This window comes from Microcaecilia unicolor, chromosome 8 (assembly GCF_901765095.1).
Source record: "Microcaecilia unicolor chromosome 8, aMicUni1.1, whole genome shotgun sequence".
Taxonomy (NCBI): Eukaryota; Metazoa; Chordata; class Amphibia; order Gymnophiona; family Siphonopidae; genus Microcaecilia; species Microcaecilia unicolor.
In genome coordinates, this window is record NC_044038.1 from 207963229 (window position 1) to 207981470 (window position 18242).

Genomic DNA, 18242 nt, shown 5'->3' on the forward strand with positions numbered 1-18242 from the left:
GCCAGGAGGACTACAGCAGTTCAGGACTTCACTGCCACAGTTGGAGGGAGCTTCAGAACGTTCAAGGTGGGATTTATTTATATAGATTCTTTTGGCTTGTCTTATTTTATGTTTGTACCTCTTTTGTGTTTCTATGTGGTTGTTGTTTTTTCCTTTTTATTTTTTCTCCCTGCTTGTTCTTGTCTTCTGCATTGCATTTTTAGTTCTTTCAGTTGTTTGTTGAACCATGGGGTTATATTGTGTTTTTGTGAAGTTTTGGTTCACATTGTTGCTAGTTCATCTAGGATAGTGATGCATCTTTTGTCCTATTCTGTGATGTATTCTGTGAAGTTAGTTGGTGTTGACCTTTGATTTTTATACACTGATTGCCAGAATGTTTTGGCATTGACATTTCCTCTTGTTTTACAAGAGGTGCAGCTTTGTGATCAGTGACCTCCTCCCTTTTTTCCTTTTCTGGTCCAATTTAGAATTTTATATCCTAGAGATCTAGGATTACTGGATCTTCATTACTGTGGATCCATGTTTCGTTGATGAATACTAGTCCTAGCTTTTCCTTCGTAATCCAGTCCTTTATGGTATCTGCTTTGTTTACTGCTGGTCTGGCATTTATGTATCCCACTTGGAATGGTTGGTGGTTTTCTTCTGTTGTTGTGAGTTTGGGGATTTGAAGTAGTTGTTGTTTGTTCGACTTGTTGGATTGTTTTTGTCCCTATTATGTTGTCTGGTGTGTTTGGTTCTTGGGTGGGTCTATTTTGTTATTTGATAGGTTTTTAACTTGCTGGAAGTATTTAGTTGTGTGGTGTGGGTTATACCATATGGGTATAATGTCGGCAGATAAAGACCTGTACAGTGCATCCAGTCTGCCCAACAAGATATACTCATAATATAAGGTATGATGTGATACTTCATATATATATACCTGATCTTGATTTGTCCTTGCCATTTTCAAGGCATAGACGTAGAAGTCTGCTCGACACTGTCCTTGTTCTAAAATTTCATAAGTTGTTATTGAAGTCCACTCCAGCCCATACAATTCTGTCCAGCCACTATTGGGGCACAGACCATAGAAGTCTGCCTTGCACTGGCTTTGCTTCCCAATTACTGATGGCATAATACCTTCATCATAAGTGACTCCATGTGTATTACTACACTGTGGAGAACTGGACCTAGGCCCATATCGCACTCTGTTACACTTGTGGTGCAAAGTGTGAGCCTTCCAAAACCCACCAAAATCCTACTGCAGGCTTAAGGGCTAGTGTAGTGATGTCCAGTTGGGTACTGTTTTGAAATTTCTATTATAAGACTTCTATTTCGAATTACTATGTAAGCAGCATTGAACCTGCATTGTGTGAGAAAGTGCGGGGTACAAATGTAATAAATAAATACAGTAGGTTTTTGGTGGGTTTTGGAAGACTCTTCATACAATATAAGGGGGTAATGATGAGATGAGTACCTGGGACTTTTTTTGTGAGGTCCACTGCAGCACTCCCTAGGGTGCGCCACTGGTCTGCTGGATGTCTGTATGCCCTGTTTACTAAGAATGCTGGCCCTCCACACATCCCAATGGCTTCTTTTTGTGCATTTTTCCCTTGCATTTTTCTGAAAATGGTCACAAAAGAAAAATGTACCGAGTACAAAATGACCATTTTTAAAACAAAGAGACAGATTTTTTCGAGTTCAAAAATGGCCACATTTGCCACTTGGTTTTTGGGCAGTTTCAGTAGAATGTCCAAAATTAGATTTAGATGTCATATCGAAAATGTCCCTGTTTACTATCATTCCATTTATGCTACTACTACCATGCTGTATCTGATGAAGACAGATGTTCATTATAGCCCAGGGACAGAAATATTTGAGAAACAAACATTACTAAAAAATGTTGAATCAGGGAGAAAAAAAAAAAAAAAAAGACTCCTTGCTCTCACCGTTTTCTTCTTTGTTGCTATTTTACCTATTGCTTTTCTCCTTTTGTTTTACTAAATTTCTAGTTTTATTTTGCTTTTCTGAGTTTGAGAGACCAGGAAACCTGGCTCTGGATCTGTCTAGTCTTAATGCAGCTTGATTATGTAACACTACTGTACTAGTTCTGGGTTCTCCTGTACTTTTCCAGTCTTAGTACAGTAAGGTTACATGATCGAGCTGCATTAGTTCAGGGTTTTCCTATATTTCCCATCTCCAGAAGTTGCTTGAATCATAGTTGGCAATGAGAAAAAAAAACCTGTTAATCTCTATTAAATGACTGGCATTTTATAGAAACAAAGAAAGAAAAAGACCATATGGCCTTCATACAACCATGTGGTTAACTATGAGGCTCATTTTCAAAGCACATAGACTTACAAAGTTGCATAATTGACTATGAGATATATTTTCAAAGAATTTAGACTTATAAAGTTTCAGTAACCTATGAGGCATATTTTCAAAGCACTTAGCCTTCCAAAGTTCCATAGAAACCTATCCAACTTATTTTCGAAAGAGAAAAACGCCTATAGTGCGACCTAAATCGGGAGATAGACGTTTGTCTCGCAAAGGCACCCAAATCGGTATAATCGAAAGCCGATTTTGGGCGTTTCCAACTGCACTCCGTCGCGGAAATGAATAAAGTTGACGGGGGCGTGTCGGAGGCGTGATGGGGCGTGGTTATCAGCCGAGGAGAGATGGGCATCTTTAGCTGATAATCGAAAAAAAGGCGTTTTTACCGCGATTTTGGGTCACTTTTTTTTTCACGAACAAGTCCCACAAAAGTGCTCCAACTGCCCAGATGACCACTGGAGGGAATCGGGGATGACCTCCCCGGACTCCCCCAGTGGTTACTAACCCCCTCCCACCAAAAAAAAGCCCACTTTAAAAACTTTTTTTCCAGCCTGTATGCCAGCCTCAAATGCCGTACCCACCTCCATGACAGCAGAATGTGTTTGATTCTGTCACAGCCTTTCCCTGGGTCAGATGTGGCTCTCGGGTGCAGTACAGGGTCACATCAGCATTGCATTGTGGTGGGTGTAGGGTATTGGGCTCCGTGATTTCATTAGCTTGTGTTACAGTCTCATGATGTTGGTAGTTGGTAGGCTCTTCTCCCATGGTGCTTTTCCCTCTGCCTACTGGGTCAGAGTGTGCCCTGTTGTGTTTCCTGTTGTAGTCCATGCGGAAGTGGCCATTTTTGTAAGCCAGTTTTAGTTCCCTTTCCTGTGTTAGCCACATTAGACAACTTGGTTCTTCCCTTGAATGTGGCTGAAAGAGGGCATTGTACAGCATTCTGCCAGCTCCAACCTACTGCTCATCTCAGTACCAGGGAGACTTGTTGCCAGTGGGGCACAACCTCTGATCTGCAGTTAACTGTGAGTAAACGCGGTTATTCCAATAAAGGACGTTTTCGGAGAGATTAGTCTTCAGGTGTCAACTGGTGTGCCAATGTTATATAGCAGCAACCAGTCCTAGAGGCCTGCGTGTATGCAGGTCCCTGGAGCACTTTTAGTGGGTACCGCAGTGCACTTCAGCCAGGTGGCCCCAGGCCCATCCCCCCCCCCCCCCACCTGTAACACTTGTGCTGGTAAATGGGAGGCCTCCAAAACACACTGTACCCACATGTAGGTGCCCCCTTCACCCCTAAGAGCTATGGTAGTGTTGTACATTTGTGGGTTTTGGAGGAGGGGGGTTGGGTGTTCAGCACCCTTGGTAAGGGAGCTATGCATGTGGGAGCTTTTTCTGAAGTCCACCGCACTGACCTAGGGTGCCCAGTTGGTGTCCTGGCATATCAGGGGGGGCAGTGTACTACCAATCCTGGCCCCTCCCACGACCAAATGGCTCGGATTAGGACGTTTTTGAGCTGGGCGTTTTTAGTTTCCATTATTGCTAAAAAAACCAAACGCCCAGCTCAAAAACGTCCATTTTTTTGAAAATATGGTTCGGCCCGCCCCTTCACGGACCCCTTCTCGGAGATAAACGCCCATGGAGATAGGCGTTTCCGTTCAATTATGCCCCTCTATGTAACTTTGGAAGTCTAAGTGCTTTGAACATGAGCCCCTATGTAACTTTGTAAGTCTATGTGCTTTGAAAATAAGCACCTATACTTATATTAGTAAGGCATGTTGATATAATTGCCTGAAGGTGTTTGTGCAATTATACCATCAAATTCACCATAATAGAGCATAATTAAAGTAGTGGAATAAATTACATGATACAAGGTTGCCAAGTTTGATAGTATTGCTAAAGGATGAGTAAAACGAATGATTAATTTTAGGTTTGATAAAAAGTGGTAGAGATTCATAATAGAGAATTTTTTTAAAATTGCATTAAAGTTTAAGAGCTAATTTTGTTCAGAGAAAGAACCCATTGAGGCTCATTTTCAAAGTACATAGACTTACAAAATTACATAGGGCCTCTTTTACTAAATCACGCTACTGATTCCCATGCGACAAGTCCATTCAGTTCATATGGACTTCCTCTCATTTGCCAAGCTGGGAATCATTAGCGCAGTTTAGTAAAAGAGGTTCATAGTAACCAATGGTGCTCATTTTGAAAGCACATAATTTTGTAAGTCTACGTGCTTTAAAATGAGCACCTCTACCTTTTCCCTTTCCATCCATTCTTTTATTCATATAATACTGGGATTAGCTAAGGGTTCAGAATTACATTCACCAAACTGAATGCAAAACTGCTCATTTTGATCAGAATTTCACTAACAAATGCAACATTAAAAAAAAAACAAAAAAACAACCCAGATCATGTGCTGACTCAGATTAAACATTTTTTAAAATCATATTTGGAAAGCAAAATTGATGGTTTTAAGGCAAATGTTTTTGAGCTGGTATTTCTTCCTACTCCTTGGCTATCTTATCTACTGCTATGAATCTCCATTCACAAGTACCCTTGGATTTTTTCATTTATCCCTTTCTAACTTGTTGTGAAAACTGGATTAAACAGTTAAACAGTCCTCACTCATCCACCAAGGCTCTTTCAGAAATCATGGGGCTTAAATTTGGCCATGAAATGTTTGCATTGTGAAATAGGTCACTCTTTTTTCAAGAGCTAGTTTAAAATGATTAGGTACCAACTTTCTAAAACTGTAAGTGCAATTGAAAAAGACAGTACCCCTCCCTGGACACAGTGAGTTTGCACAACACCAGGGGTGATCAAGCTCCCACAGACCTGGCACCTATGAGGACAGTTTGGTTTTATTAATACAGAACCAAGGCTACAGATGAGGTCCCCAAATGATGTTAGCTTAAAATAACATTTTAATTCCTTACCCTATGGTTGGATTGATGTTGGGATCAAAACTGTCTTCTACAAATCTCCACACAATGCTTGATTTGCCTACACCAGTGTCCTGAAAAAGAACACAAAGGCTCAGTAAAATCATAGATCTTATTTAAACAGGCTGAACCCCCTCCCCCTCATTCCCAAAACTAATAGAGCTGGGCACAATTATTCTTTTTATTTGGATTTTGCGCACACCTTTTTAAGTAGTAGCTCAATACATTCAGGTAAACCGGGTATTTCCCTGTTGCTGGAGGGCTCACAATCTAAGGGCTCTGTTTACTAAGGTGTGCTAGCATTTTTAGCGTGTGCTAAATGCACTAACGCGCCTCTAGTGCGTCTTAGTAAACAGGGCCTTAAGTTTGTACCTGAGGCAATAGAGGATTAAGCGAGTTGCCCAAGATCACAAGGAGAAGAAGGGATTTGAACAGGCCACCTCTGGATGTCAAGTGCTTTAACCACTAGGCCACTCTTTTAGAGAAATAAGGAAAAAGTTGAATCCATAGAAAAGAACAAAAAGGGAGCCTCGCTTTGTTATATACTTTGGTTGTTTATTGCTTAATGCAAATTGTGTAACTTAATGCTGACTCAAAACATGGCGTTTACATTACTACAAAACAAATATAGTTATCTTAGTAATGGTGTATTTGAGCATTTTATGCTCAATATTAAACCAGGACACTTTACAACGAATACTGTACTTATAGGTATAATAAGTACAATTACAGTTTATTATTAAGTACCTTCCTCAGAGAGTTTACAATGCAGGTGTGTATCTATGTATCCTAAACAGTTGCATAAATAGGTTAGTACACAACACATTTAGAATAAAACAGACTACTGCAAATGTAATCACAGTGACATTAAATGTTATCAAACATTAAAAATATAAACGAACAATAAGACAACCCAATAGGTGTACAACTGTAAAAAAAAAAATCCAGTAAATCATTGAGCAACAGTAACAAAGAAATAGAATCCATAATCAACCTAAAACTCATCAAGCCAGAAAGCCTGGTTTTATATTTCGTAATAAAAACACATCCACAATTTCTGTTTCAGAAGAGTGGTACAGAAATGTGAGCTGAAATGTAACAACGCAATTTGAAAAGGGTAGGGGTGGTACATTAAAGCGATAAACATTTTAAAAATTGGGAGCTGCCAAATGTAAGTACGATTACGAACTGAAGATTACAGGGAACAGACCAAAATGTCTATCTTGAGCTAAACCACCAGCGATCGCGATACCAATACTCTACTTGTTTCTGGATGCTATATCTCATCGACTTATTGGTTAAAAGAAAGTTTTACTGTCCTGATATAGCAGGCCCGATTTCTATAAGGTTTTTGCTATAGCCCCGTGGTCGGGGACTTGCCAAATAAGGTCAGCGCGCCATTGACAGCACAGCAGCCTAAAGGCTGAGCTCAGAGTTTCGTTCACACTAAAGCTAACGAGTTAGTTGAGCCGCAAGTTTTCACCCAGCAGAAATCCTCAGAGCAGCCACTCCAGCGATTTAATGTTGACAGGGGGACTCCAGGCCCCTGTATGGGCACAGTGACACAAGGTGAAGCGCAACACCAGAGAGAACGACTAAAACGAAACGCACAAGCACCAAGGCCGTCTTACCCCGAGCAGACAAACTTTCAGCTCCCTCAGAGCCATGGTATGAGCGCCTGAACCGGCCGCCAGGCAAACGGCATTCCCGGGAGGGGGAGCTCCCGGTCAGCGCCCGTCAGCTGCCGCTCCTGGCCCCGGAAGCACAGCCCTGAACAGCATGGGCTGCTCGTCAACCACAGTTTCCAGGGGAAGGCGGTCACTGGCGAAACCTCCCTAGGAACGAGTACAGCCGCCGCCTATCCGCCGCCATCTTGCGCCGGCAACAGCAATCACGTGACCCCCGATGCCCCGCCCCCTCTCCCGCCCATTCTTTGTTTACCTTTTTCGCTCCTTCCCCTCTCGTCCGGGTCGCGCGCGGCGTCCTGTCACCCTCGTCTCGCGTCCCTCGCTGGAGTTACCGACAGTTCATTCCCCACGTTTTTTTTAACTTTCTCCTTTAGGTCTGGAAGCGGGAGGGGGCCGGCGGGTTTGTTTCCTTCCAGGAAGTGCGGAGGAAGAGGGAGAGGCTGCTCCTCCCCCGATGTCACCTCCAAAATGGCGGGTGGTAAGTGAATGAATTCCGTTTTCATGGTGGGGGGGGGGGAAGTGGAGGAACTTTTCCAGAAATGTCTTCAAATAAAAGACCGGAGGGAGGGTCCGTTTAGCTCGGTCTTAATCTGTGCTCTTTGCCCCCCTCTCTTTCAGATATACCTCTCTATTTCGTCGATTTGCAGGATGACCTGGACGACTGTGAGTACTTTTTTTTTTTTTTTTTTTGCCTCTTTCACGTCTGTTTTCTTGAAAGGCCCCGTTCTGCTTTCAGGTGCTCCCTCCTTTTCTTTTCCTCCTGGCTTTCTTTTCTGTGTGCTGTTAACGTTTGGGCTGCTGCTAAATTAACGTAACAAAAGAAAGATTTATTTGCGCTGTGGTGGTTTTGCTTTTTAGTCGGGCGGGCAGGTAAAACAGAAAGAAAGAAAAATGCATACATAAAAGGAGGCTAGTTCTTGTTGCTGAGAAACAGTATGTCTTTCCAGGTTATTGCAACTGTTTGTTCGCTTTCTTTGCATGCAGCAGTAAATATGTTTATAAGCGAGACAGGGTTTTTAAGTCAAGTTCGCGTCGTGTTTTTAAAAACGTGCAACAACAATCCCGTGCGGTGAAAGATCAAAAGCTGAACTCTGGAGTCCCCAGTGCAGAGAGTGATGTATATATGGAACCTGCAGCATGCTTGGGGACAGGAAGGAGGACAGCTTGTAAATTTTAGGATTTGATCATCTGGTTTTTTCTCAAGTTGAAAACTTGTTAAATGGGATTTCAATATAAATTAGTCTTCTGATCCAAAATATGTTATCGGTTAGAAATAGTTTCAGTGATTAGACAAGTGAAACTCTAAACCATGACTATCGTTTAAGCATAACTGAAAGGGCTGCTGTTATTATAGTTTATTTGTTGCTAAAATATGAGAAATGATAGTGTTATATGTAAATAGTATGAAATCCATTCAGTTATGAAGCAGTTTTAAGCCATTTTAGTATTTTTAAATTAAGGTTCCGGATAGTTAGATGGTGGACAATTTTAAAAAAATGATATTTCTGTGCACAAAGCATTGTTTTTACCTGTGAAAATGCCTTTTAAAATTACTTCCAAATCTGGCACTCAGCTGCACAGCTAGCTGGATAATTGCAACAATATTTGTGTAAGGGTAAGCCTGTACATTTTTCTAGTGATCTTACCTGCTCCGCTTCTTTTAGAATATTGACCTCTTTGTATGTATAGGAGAAATGCTTGATACAGCTGACTCTTCTAACAAATATTGCCTGTCAAAACAACTTAGTATGATTTCTGTTGTTTTCTTGTTCTCGAGTAACTTGTAATCTATAGAGGCCCTGATGCTCAAAAAGTAAACTCGGGCGCTAGAGGCCATTAGTGTCGTACTAGCACCTGCATTTGTGTAGAGTTTTCAGAGGGGTCTAGCACGGGAAACAGTGAGCGTGCCAGGCATTAGTGCAGATAGTGTAGTGCAGTGTAGTCAAGCTCATGCAAATGAGGTCATTTTGTATTCCTCCCCAACGCTCAGAAAAGAGCCCCCAAAACAAAACTGCCTTTTCATTGCAAAAAATAACACCAGGTCAGAGCAGGCATTAGGGTGTTGGAAGAGAGGATTTCTCATGATTCTTTCTGCAAAATCTACCAGTTTTGATTGCTTTTGGAAGCAGAAGGAAGCCCATGCAAACCATTAAACGCTGGTTATGAGAAACAGCAGACCCGAGCAAAAGCACACATTGGTGTCTGTTTTCTGTGTTTAAATTTAAAGCGTCTTCGCTAAAAAAAAAACGTTTTCTGCGGCCAAAATATAAGCATTTCACAGACTCCAATGTGTATTTCACATTTGGGTTTTACCAGGCGCATGCACACAGGAGCAGAGCTTACCGCAGAACTCCTGCACATGCGCCAAGCACAATCCTCCCATTGAACTCCCTAATTCTCAACACTGTGAATGTGCCTATATTTTCATCTAATTAGCGTTGAGCATTAGGGCATTGTTCTGCGCTATTTGGAACCGTTTCGGAGTTTTGAGCTTCAGGGCCAGAGTGCTTTAGAAGTCCTTGGCCTGTTTATATGATAAGACTTGCATGTTCTTTTGATGTGAGAATTGCAGTACTGGGTAATCTTGACATGAAAAGACGGCAAGTGAGACCTTTTTATTATGTTAAGTCTTCTGGCAGCATAGTAAGATATAATGATGATACTGATGACATGGTATTTATAGTCTGCTAACTCACAATGAAGTTGGTTTAAAGCGATTACAAAGAAACAAAACAGGAAATTGATAGAATTCAGAAAAAAGGTGAGTTTTTAGCTTTTTACAAATAAGTGGGCATAGTTTTAATCTCAAGGAGCAATACATTCCAGATCTGGACCGCCTGATATATAAAAGAAAATTGTAAAAAGAGTTTCTATATTTCAATCCTAACACAGTAGGAAAATAAAGATGGTGGCCACCACCCACTCAAGAAAATGAAGGTGAAACAGGAAAAGTAAATATTTAGTGGTATATTGCGGACAATATCCTACAAAAAGTTTATAGACCCAACAAGCTAATTTGTAGGAATTGCAAGCTTTAACTGGCAACCAGTGCAAGTTCAATAAACAAGGTATAGCATGATCCAGTGAGGGGAGATATGATTGAGGTGTACAAAATCCTGAGTGAAATAAATCAATTTTTTACTTGTTCCAAAAGTACAAAGACTAGGGGACACTCAAAGTTATATGGAAATACTTTTGAAACAAATAGGAGGAAATATTTTTTCACTCAATGAATAGTTAAGCTCTGGAACTCTTTGCTGGAAGATGTGTTAACAGCGGTTAGCGTATCTTGGTTTAAAAAAGGTTTGGACAAATTCCTGGAGGAGAAATCTATTGTGTGCTATTGAGACAGATATGGGAAGCAACTGCTTGCCCTGGGATTTGTAGTATGGAGTGTTACCACGTTTTGGGTTTCTGCCAGGTAGTTGTGACCTGGTTTGGTCACGGTTTGGAAAACTGACTCAGTATGGCTACTCTTATATTCTTATTTTGTAAGACCTGTAAACGAGAAAGAGCCTGCGCTGGCAGCAGACAGTATAATGCATTACAATAATCTAAGTAAGGTAAAACAACAGACTGACAGACTAAACTAAAATGGAGAAATGCTTTTCCACAAATAAAGAGCGAATATTTCTAAACTGATGCAGTTTTAAAAATGTGGTCTTAATCACTGCATTAATTTGTGATGTCAGTGATAGTGTGGTATCTAAAAGCACACCAAGAACTCTGGAAACTTTTTCCACTTTAAATGTTAGATTATTTGCTAGAATCAAATCAGATGGAGCAGAGAAATCCCTGCAGCTCAACCATAGAACTTTAGTCTTATCCTTATTTAACTAAAAGCAGTGTGCTAAACTCTCTTGTTCAATCCGAGATATATATTGAACAATAATAGAAAGTGTAGAAGCTGAGTTCACATCAGCAGGAATCAACAAAAACATATCGTCGGCATAAGAGAAAAACTTCTCCCCCCAGTTGAGAATAACCATCACAGAAAGAAATCATGTAAATATTAAATGAAAGATGGAGAGAGTGGGGACCCCACATGGTGATATCCTTTCCTTAGAAAACATATCAGCCATTTTCACCTTATAAAATCTGAGTCAAAAACTCATTCATCCACTGCAAAACCTGATTCGATAAACCCAGAGAATTTAATTTATAGAGCAAAATATGATGGTCAACTGTATCAAAAGCAGCCGTAAGATCAAATTGTAAAAGGACAGCTGACTTCCCTCGAGCAAATAAAGCCTTTGCCTTAGAAACAATAGCTAGCAAAACTGCTTCAGTTGAATAGCTAAGCCTGAATCCCAACTGTAATGAATGTAAACCGTCAAACTTGATTAGATAATCTGACAACATGCCAAGTCATTCCATGCCAAGTGGTCTAAACCTTCCCACCATCGTGTCTCCAATTTTGTTCAAATTTTATCAGTTGCGCGAGTCAGGTGTTAAACGAAGTTTCCCAAAATTTGAGGTCTCTAACTGCAATAGTTGCAGATCTAGATCCCCTTTTCTGAAAGGTTGTCAGTCCATGAGCGCGCAACATTTACCAAAATGCCATTTTTGGGGTCTAATAGAATCCAAACACATTTATAAGAATGGCTAAAAAATTGAAATCCTGTACAGTTTTTGATGCTAATTCCGATGAAGTACATTTTAGCATTATGGATGCAAAATCCAGTCAAACAAGTTGACTCAAAGTGTGCATCAAAATTGGTTGCGACTCATCGGAACATATTTGGATCAATATTCAGACCACAACAACTTCCATGCAAACAAAGATACGGACTTGAAATTTTGAGCAAGCATTATGCTTGTGCTGGACATACTGCCAGATTTGCAACTAACCAGCATGTATAACCGCCCGCCCTGCAGGATCTCTTCAAAGTTGGCACTGTCAGCGCAAATGGTAAAATGTACCGAAGTTCAAAGCCAATTATTAAAAAAGAGTCTGCCTGAATCAGCTTGTGAACAGTATCATCTGAAAGAGAAAATTGTGCTCTACAACACTGATATGTTTTTGTTTTGCAATGCCAAATGCTACTTTATGCCACTTTTTAGATGTTTTTTTTCTTTTTCGAAAATGAGCCATGGAGTGTCCTTATTCAAATACGGAGATGTCAGTTTACAAAATGGCTGAAACAACTTTCTTTGATCTACAGCACAGTCTTTAATCTGAGCAGAGTAATAAGCACGCTTAGCAGTTTGTAGTGCTATTTTATATTGCTGAAAAACAGTTCAGTTTAGCAGTCTGATCTTTCTTTCTTCTCCAAAGATGTTCTAGTCTGTGACAGGATAAGAACATAAGAGTAGTCATACTAGGCCAGACCAGTGGTCCATCTAGCCCAGTATCGTGTTACCAGCAGTGGCCAAGCCAGGTCACAAGTACCTGGCAGAAACCCAAATTGTGGCAACATTCCATGCTACAAATCCCAGGGCAAGCAGTGTGTCTCAATAGCGAACTATGGACTTTTTCTCCAGGAACTTGTCCAAACTTTTTTTAAACCCAGATACGGTAACGGCTGTTACCACATCCTCCAACAAAGAGATCTCTTTAGCTCAGCAAGGTCTTTATTATACCAAGGAAGCTGATGTCTAGATGGTTTTAATTTCATAATTATTGGGGACAAAATTATGGTAACTTCAGTTATAGTAGAAAGATCTAGCTTAGAAAGAACATGCTCCCAAAATTGAGAAGGGTCTATGTTGCACCTAAATTGTGTAATACTTTGACCAGAACTGTGAACAGTCAAAGCCAAGGAGAGAATAAAGTCAGCCAAATAATGGTCAGACCATTGAACATGTCTCCAAATAACGTCTTTAACTTCTAAACAGGAGCGCTGCGTATGCCTTGTAGCGCTATAGAAATAAGTAGATAGTGACTCGCGACCTTTTTTGTGAGTTTTCTGTAAGTCACAGGAATGTACTGAATAAGTATCTAAAATCTTCAACATCGTGGTCAGACTGACATTCAATAGGTCCTTAAATTATTTAAAAGAATGTCAATTTAATAACTTGTAGAGATTAATGGGGCTTGTTAACATGTATTAACACAATCTGCTCTAAGGCTAGTTTGTTTTCTTTTGTTTTAACTGTCAAGAGAAAATGTACAGTAATCATGGTTTTGCAGAATCCTCTTATGAAAATCAAATAGTTGTACACATGAAGGATTGTGATTGGTGTCTTTCCATAAGTACAATAGAAGGGCATGGAAGCAATCAAGGGGCCAAATTTTCTGTATATATTTTTAATAGAAATTTCATTGATTTTTGACCAGTGAAAAGGAGCAAAATAATTTTAGCAGTACTTATGATTTTATACTGATACTTACTAGGTAGTGCTGGAAAATTATCAATTTGTTCTTAAGTACTGCCTAACTAGCTTACACCACTAACTAAACATGTTCACAGGATATGGAGATTGCAAATTGAATCCTAGTAGTAGTAGGACTAACATGAGAAAGGGACTCATTTTCAAAGCATGTAGACACACAAAATACCATAGAAACCTATGGTATTTTGTGTGTCTGTTTTGAAAATGAGCCTCATAGTATCAGAAATACAAACATTTAACACTATATAAAATGATCATATAACAGTAATAAGATAAAGTCAGCACAGTACAAATGATTCCATTATAGACAGCATGAAAGAATATTAATATAACACAGATATGAAACTGAATGTCGGCACGATACAAATCATGTAAGAGAAACTTAGCATTTAAACAATCACATGGAGGGAAAAAATCTCAGTGAACCCAGACCTGCATGGTGTGCTATGGTCTTTTGGATAATTCCACTTCAGTCATTAGCATAAAAAACCTCCAGTGATTCTTTATTTTATTAGCAATCTATATATATATATATATATATAAAACTCACTCTCAACATTCTGAAGACAGTGACGTCAGTGAAGCCAAGCCCTGACTTCCCTCAAGAAGGTTCGTGGTGGCTTCGCTCCGGGCCCCGCCCTCGAGGGCGGAGCAATGGCAGAACAACGAAGGGGTTGGCAGGGAGGGAGGCAAGGAGGCGGGGTGGGTGGGAAATCGCTACGGGCCCCGCCCTCGAGAGCGGAGCAAGGGCAGAACAACGAAGGGGTTGGCGGGGGGTGGGAAATCGCTACGGGCCCCGCCCTTGCGTCAAACGTCATGACATTGAGGGCGGAGCAATGCCACAACAACGAAGGGGTTGGTGGGGGGGGGGGGGTGTTGCCGACGAAAACCTTGCTAGCGCCCATTTCATTTGCTCAGAAACGGGCCTCTTTTACTAGTCATTATATAATAGCTCCTTTCAAAAAAAACCAAAATTACTTAGCTTTAAATATAGCCCATATGTCAAACGCTGCCGCAATTGTCCGGTGGCCAGTGTTTCGTTTACTGCTTCAGGGGCTTGCAGAGCACAATTCTGAAGAGAGAAAATCAATTTAATGTCTACATCCTATAGCACTAACAATAAAACGTTATAACAGTCAATCTCAGTTAGCAAAAAGAGAGCTCAAAGATTGACTGTTCCGTTGCAGAATAGACACCTACCATGTGGCCTTGGGGTGCCTAAATGGAGGTGCCCAGTTATAAAATTATGTAAATGTTTAAATTATTAGCATATACGTGGATGTGTACTTATATGCATATATTCTAGCATGATATCTGCTACTCTGCAAATACCTGCTTAACTTACATATGTGTATTTGCAAGGGTGTCATGCACAGGGGCAGAGTAATGGCAGGACATTGATGGGGTTTCCACTTAGATGTGTAAATTACATGCCTACCTGCCACACTTAGGTGCTTGCATTTAACATCAGCTGTATGGCTGGTGTAAGTACTCGTGCCGAAATGTAAGCTGCATTAATACCTAGTGGAGAAGAGGCCTAGTGGTTAGAGCACCGGTCTTGCAATCCAGAGGTGGCCAGTTCAAATCCCACTGCTGCTCCTTGTGATCTTGGGCAAGTCACTTAACCTTCCATTGCCTCAGGTACAAACTTAGATTGTGAGCCCTCCTGGGACAGAGAAATATCCAGTGTACCTGAATGTAACTCACCTTTAGCTACTACTGAAAAAGTGTGAGCAAAATCTAAATAAATAAATAATGTTCCTTTATGGACTAGGCTTCTTCTACTGCATGTCCTGTTATAGAAGGAATAGGCTTCTACTGCATGCCGTTATAGAATTTCTCCCATGCTGTTTAACTGTATGGAATTATAAAAGTGATGGCACTAGTTATTTATGTTGAAGTACTCCCCCTGCAAATATAATGTTGTGTGTTATTTTAAGGAACAAATTAAAAAATAAGTCTATGAATTCTCAGATTAACCTGACTCGGGAACTGCTTACTATCCATGGTTGCTGTCCAAGACCTACTGGTCTTTCTAAGAGCCTTTCACAGGGGAGGCATCTTCTGCTGAATGGCAATTCCATATGGAAATATGAAGGTCGTCTACACAAAATTTGGTTGGCTTATCTCCAGAGTGCTATATTTTTAAATAATGGAGGTTACCAATATAGGGCCTCTTTTATCAAACGGTGCTAGCGTCTCCCAGTGCAGTAATGCCGACAAAGCCCATTCGCTTTGAATGGGCTCTGTTGACTTTGCCAAGCGGAACCGCTTGCACGGCTTGATAAGAGGCCCGTAATTTAATGGGTAGAAGTAAAAGGGGACCCTTAATGTGTTTGATATTATAATGGAGAATAAGAAGACGAGACTGCCTTTTGAATGACTGTACAGTAATCAGGCATTGTGCTTCTGTGTATTGTATAAAACCTAACAAACAGCAAGGTGGTAGATTGAGGTACATAACCATTTATTCTGTGAAATTTTAGAGATGTACAAAATAATTTTGGAAAGGAGTGAATCTTCTCAGGCCAGAGGTGACTACCCTCCCAGCAGCAAAAGAAAAAAAAAAGTGATGCAGATCAGATATCCCTGTATATTGGTCATTTATGCAGCTTTGGAGTTTCACAGCTTGGAGGTCAATGCAGTTGTCTTGTAGTCCTGTTAACCTTTTGTTGTTGCTTTTTCAAGTTGGATTTGAAGACTGTGAGCCAGATTGTGAAACCATGAGTAGTCCTGTTAACCTTTTGTTGTTCCTTTTTCAAGTTGGATTTGAAGACTATGAGCCAGATTGTGAAACCATGAGGATAACTGCGTTCCTGGATATTCCAGGACAAGATAATCTGACCCCGCTTGCTCGACTAGAAAAATATGCATTTAGTGATAATATATTCAATAGGTAAGTGCATGAGAATCTCTAATTAATATTGAGCTTTTAACACCTGGAACCAGCTCCAATGTATTGTATATGGGTGAAGTGTTGTTATGAAGTGTTAAGGTTATACTACATAGTACATAAGTATTGCCATACTGGGAAAGACCAAAGGTCCATCAAACCCAGCATCCTGTTTCCAACAGTGACCAATCCCGGTCACAAATACCTGGCAAGATCCAAATAAAAGTACAAAACATTTTATATTGCTTATCCCAGAAATAGTGGATTTTCCCCAAGTCCATTTAATAATGGTCTATGGACTTTTCCTTTAGGAGGCCGTCCAAACCTTTTTAAAACTCCGCTAAGCTAACTGCCTTTACCACATTCTCGGGCAACGAATTCCAGAGTTTAATTACACGTTGAGTGAAGAAACGTTTTCTCCAATTCGTTTTAAATTTATTACATTGTAGCTTCATTGTATACCTCATTTTGATCTTGGCATTTTGTATCCATCCTGTGTGTGTGTGTGTGTGTATTGTGATAATGATGAGGCTATTGTGATGATGAAGCTCCCACCTCAGGATCCCAGGTCCCTCTTTCACTCAGGGTGAGCTGGTTCTCAAAAGGCAAACATAGTCAGGTCTCACCAATCAGGCTATTTTCAAACACATCTTTATTCCAGCCTCTGGGGCACACTTCTTTTAGCTTAAAACACTTTCACAAGCTTAAACCGTTCTTCCAGCTTAACCATTTCTTCTTTTAGCTTAAAACACTTTCCCAAGCTTAAACAGTTTTTCCAGCTTAAACATTTCATTTCTTTCTACTCAGTGCAATCTTCCCTTTTAAACATTTCTTCTTGCACAGTTTAATATCCATGGATTTCTTCCCCCTGAGCCCTCTCACACAGGCATTTGGGCTCAGTACTAACTCAGTCCCTGGACACACAGTCTTTTCATCTGGGACACACAGTACCTCTTCACTGTTCTAGACACAGTCTTTTCACCACCAGGCCATAGGGCTCAGCCAGTACTTCTCATGGGGGTTCCTCTGCTTCATTTACCAGCCCCTTCTTCAGCTGCCAGCTCTCCTTCCTCCCTTCACAACTCAGGAGGAGTATAAGTAGTTAATAGCCAAACAGGCCCCAGCCCATAACCTGCTGCACCTGTTTCTATCCCCCAGGACTCTCCCCGGTCCTAACGACCTCCAGCTATCCTCCAGGACTCGCCCCGGTCCTAGCGACCTCCAGCTATCCTCCAGGACTCGCCCCGGTCCTAGCAACCTCCAGCTATCCCTCCCCTTTCTGGCTCCCTTCAGCAACTCACCCAGCCCTTCTCCCTGGACATTTTAGGGGGTCCGCGCCCTCTAGGGGCCCAACCAGGGTAGGACAGCCTCTTCCTTATCACAATATATATATATATATATAGGTTACTGTTATCGATCATCGCAATTCCTCATTACTTAAGACCAGTCCATAACGGAGATCCATAAGTGATCACAGTTCACAATTATTAGGATATAATCCACGAAAGATGTCTTCAAAGAGTACTTGTATCACTAAAAAGAACACTTATCTCAAACATTAAGTCCAGGGGCATATTGGTTTTTCCTCGGCAGTCAAATAGATACAGTGCCTTGAAGTGTGATCTGTGAACACTTGTGAATCTTTGTTATGAACTGCTCTTAAGTAATGAGGAAGTGTAATGATAGATAACAGTGACCTTGATATGAGACTTTTTCACTTATTGGTCATATGGGTTTTCTGAGCACATTCACTTAATATTTTATGAAAAGTAATCCTTGGGAAATATATCTATAACTAGATAGATATAGATAAGAATTATAGAATTGTATTGGTTATGAATCCCATTTTTGGTTTGTTTGGTATAGATATATATAAAGTAAAGGTGCTGATATTTAAAAGCATTTATCTTGATAACAGTATCTGCTACCTAAATAAATGCTGCTGAGTTGGGGAATCTGCAACACAATCTGGATATAACCATATTGTTGCTGAATATCTTTACAGATCGCCTTGACACTATCTGGATAGTGTTGGGGCAGTCCAGGAAGCAGGGAGAGAATTTATTTGGATAGGGA

At 40.6% G+C, this 18242-nt stretch overlaps 2 protein-coding genes across 5 annotated transcripts in view; one reads left to right on the forward strand and one right to left on the reverse strand.

Moving 5' to 3' along the window:
• Nucleotides 1-7122, reverse strand: part of RAB22A (RAB22A, member RAS oncogene family) — a 47798-nt gene extending 40676 nt beyond the window's left edge. The window contains exons 1-2 of the mRNA XM_030212683.1: nucleotides 6881-7122; nucleotides 5244-5323 (exon numbers count right to left, since the gene is read on the reverse strand). Coding sequence (XP_030068543.1) covers nucleotides 5244-5323; nucleotides 6881-6916 — 116 coding nt within the window. The 5' untranslated portion in view covers nucleotides 6917-7122. The remainder of the gene's footprint in view (nucleotides 1-5243; nucleotides 5324-6880) is intronic.
• A 74-nt stretch (nucleotides 7123-7196) lies between these two features.
• Nucleotides 7197-18242, forward strand: part of LOC115476354 (serine/threonine-protein phosphatase 4 regulatory subunit 1-like) — a 92122-nt gene continuing 81076 nt past the window's right edge. For all 4 annotated transcript variants that reach the window (XM_030212679.1, XM_030212681.1, XM_030212680.1 and 1 more), the window contains exons 1-3: nucleotides 7197-7415; nucleotides 7556-7600; nucleotides 16037-16169. In XM_030212679.1, coding sequence (XP_030068539.1) covers nucleotides 7406-7415; nucleotides 7556-7600; nucleotides 16037-16169 — 188 coding nt within the window. In that variant the 5' untranslated portion in view covers nucleotides 7197-7405. The remainder of the gene's footprint in view (nucleotides 7416-7555; nucleotides 7601-16036; nucleotides 16170-18242) is intronic.